Raw genomic sequence first — 2,066 nt, forward strand, 5'->3', positions numbered from 1 at the left:
CACGAATTGGTCGTTCTAAATTTGCTTCTCCGAGAAAATGAATTCATTTATTTATTTTCGAAACTCTAAATATTTATACTCGGCCACTTTGGCTGCATACAGCAGCAGCACTGCTGCTGCTGCTGCTGCTGCAGCAAATGCTGTAGTTTATGCTGCGTGAGTGCCTGCTGCTTTTCCTCACGGCTGGAGCAAGATGGAGCCGCCTGCAGCGCAACAGCAGCAACTGCTGCAAGAGCTGCAGCAGCGGCAGCAGCAGCAGCTGCTGCTGCAGCTGCTGCTGTAGCTGCTGCTGCAGCTGCTGCTGCTTCTGCTGCTGCAGCTGTTGCTGCTGCTGCTGCTGTTGCGGCTGCTACTGCAGCTGCTGCAGCCGCTGTTGCTGCTCTTGCTGCTCTTGCTGCTGCAGCTGCTGCTGCTCCTGCTGCTGCAGCTATTGTTGCTGCTGCTACTGCTGCTGTTGCTGCTACTGCAGCTGCTGCAGCAGCAACAGCAGCTGCAGCAGCAGCAGCAGCAGCAGCAGCAGCAGCAGCAGCAGCAGCAGCAGCAGCAGCAGCAGCAGCAGCAGCAGCAGCAGCAGCAGCAGCAGCAGCAGCAGCAGCAGCAGCAGCAGCAGCAGCAGCAGCAGCAGCAGGGCGCACGGGGGCGGGCGTGGGGGCTGGGATGAAGACCTCGTAGGCCGTTTTGCTGTCAGTGACTTTCGAGCCTTCGGGGAGACAGCCGCAAAGGCCTTTGCGGGGGGACAGCAGCGCGTAGGCGTCCAGCACGGAGACCGCTGCAGCAAACAGGGACTCCTGCTGCTGCTGCTGCTGCTGCTGCTGCGGAGGCGGAGGCGCGGGCGCCAGGGGGGGGAGCTGCCGCGCGAGAAGCCGCAGCAGCAAGCGCCAGAGAGGAAGGCGAGGCAGCAGAGGCAGCACGCGCAACAGCGGCAGCGGAAACAGCAGCAGCAGCAGCAGCAGCAGCAGCAGCAGCAGCAGCAGACGAACGTGGCGTTAATGGCTTGGGCACCTTGAAGTACCCTGCGTCAGCAAGGGCCCTTAAGAGGCCTCGGGGGGGCCCTGCGTCTCCCCCGCCTTTTCGGTTTTTGCTGGAAACAAACTTCACCTGCAGCAGCAGCAGCAGCAGCAGCAGCAGCAACGTAGTAGAAAGTATTGGTGTCTCGACGCGCTGGTTAGACGTGCCTGCAGCAGCAAGTCGCAAGAGAGCAGCGGCAATTGCTGCTCCAGCAGCAGCAGCAGCAGCAGCAGGACGCACGGAGGCTCCAATGAGTGTGGGCCCTGCTCTTTGCTGCTTCTGCTGCTGCTCCTGCTGCTGCTGCTCTGTAGACATCTGCAGCCTTGCTGCAGCATCAATTAGTGCTGCTCCTCTTGCTGCTATTCTGTGAGCATCAGCAACACGAGTAGGCCCCAGCAGCTGCAGCAGGCTCTCAGTTGCTGCTGCTGTTGCTGCCTCTTCTGCTGCAGCAGGGTCTGCTGCTGCTGCTGCTGCGTTGGCCGCGTCCTCGTGAGCAGCAGCAAGAGCCCCTAGAACTGCTGCCAGCAGCTCTGAGCGCAGCAGCGCAGCAAATCAAAAAGAAAAATAAGAAGAAAATAAATTAAAATAAAATAAAGAAAATGAAAAAGAAAAGAATTAAAAAGATATAAAAGAAACAAACAGCAGCAGCAGCAAGACAGGAAGCAAAACTTCACCTGCTGCACTTCTGCAAACGGGGGCCAGCTCTTCGTCCATATCAGGAGCTCCCAACGCCGTTTGCTGCTGCTGCTGCTGCTGCTGCTGCTGCAGCTTTTCTTGAGCAGCAGGGCCCCCCACAATCTCCCAGCAAAGGCGGTGGAGCCACGGGAGGCCCTCTCTCTCTTCTTGCTGCTGCTGCAGCTGCTGCTGCAGCAGGCTGCCCAAGCCCGGCAAGGTGACCCTGGGGACAGCAGCAGCAGCAGCTGCTGCAGCAGCAGCAGCAGGACGTTCTGCTTCTGCTGCGCGAGGCTTCCCCTCCTTTGCCGGAGGCAGCACGCGGGTAGCTGCAGCGGAACTGTCGGCAGCTGCAGCACACAGCAGCAGCAGCAGCAGCAGCAGCA

The 2,066-nt window shown here is 59.5% G+C and overlaps 1 protein-coding gene across 1 annotated transcript in view; it reads right to left on the bottom strand.

Annotated features, from left to right (window-relative positions):
- The window catches only part of ETH_00029865 (activating signal cointegrator 1 complex subunit 3, putative), a gene marked incomplete at both ends in the record, with an annotated part of 13,384 nt that overhangs the window by 9,719 nt on the left and 1,599 nt on the right, over positions 1-2,066 (bottom strand). The window contains 4 exons of the mRNA XM_013373796.1: positions 88-848; positions 1,003-1,098; positions 1,249-1,538; positions 1,683-1,983. Coding sequence (XP_013229250.1) covers positions 88-848; positions 1,003-1,098; positions 1,249-1,538; positions 1,683-1,983 — 1,448 coding nt within the window. The remainder of the gene's footprint in view (positions 1-87; positions 849-1,002; positions 1,099-1,248; positions 1,539-1,682; positions 1,984-2,066) is intronic.

This window comes from Eimeria tenella, genomic scaffold (assembly GCF_000499545.2).
Source record: "Eimeria tenella Houghton genomic scaffold, Eth_scaff175, whole genome shotgun sequence".
NCBI lineage: Eukaryota > Apicomplexa > Conoidasida > Eucoccidiorida > Eimeriidae > Eimeria > Eimeria tenella.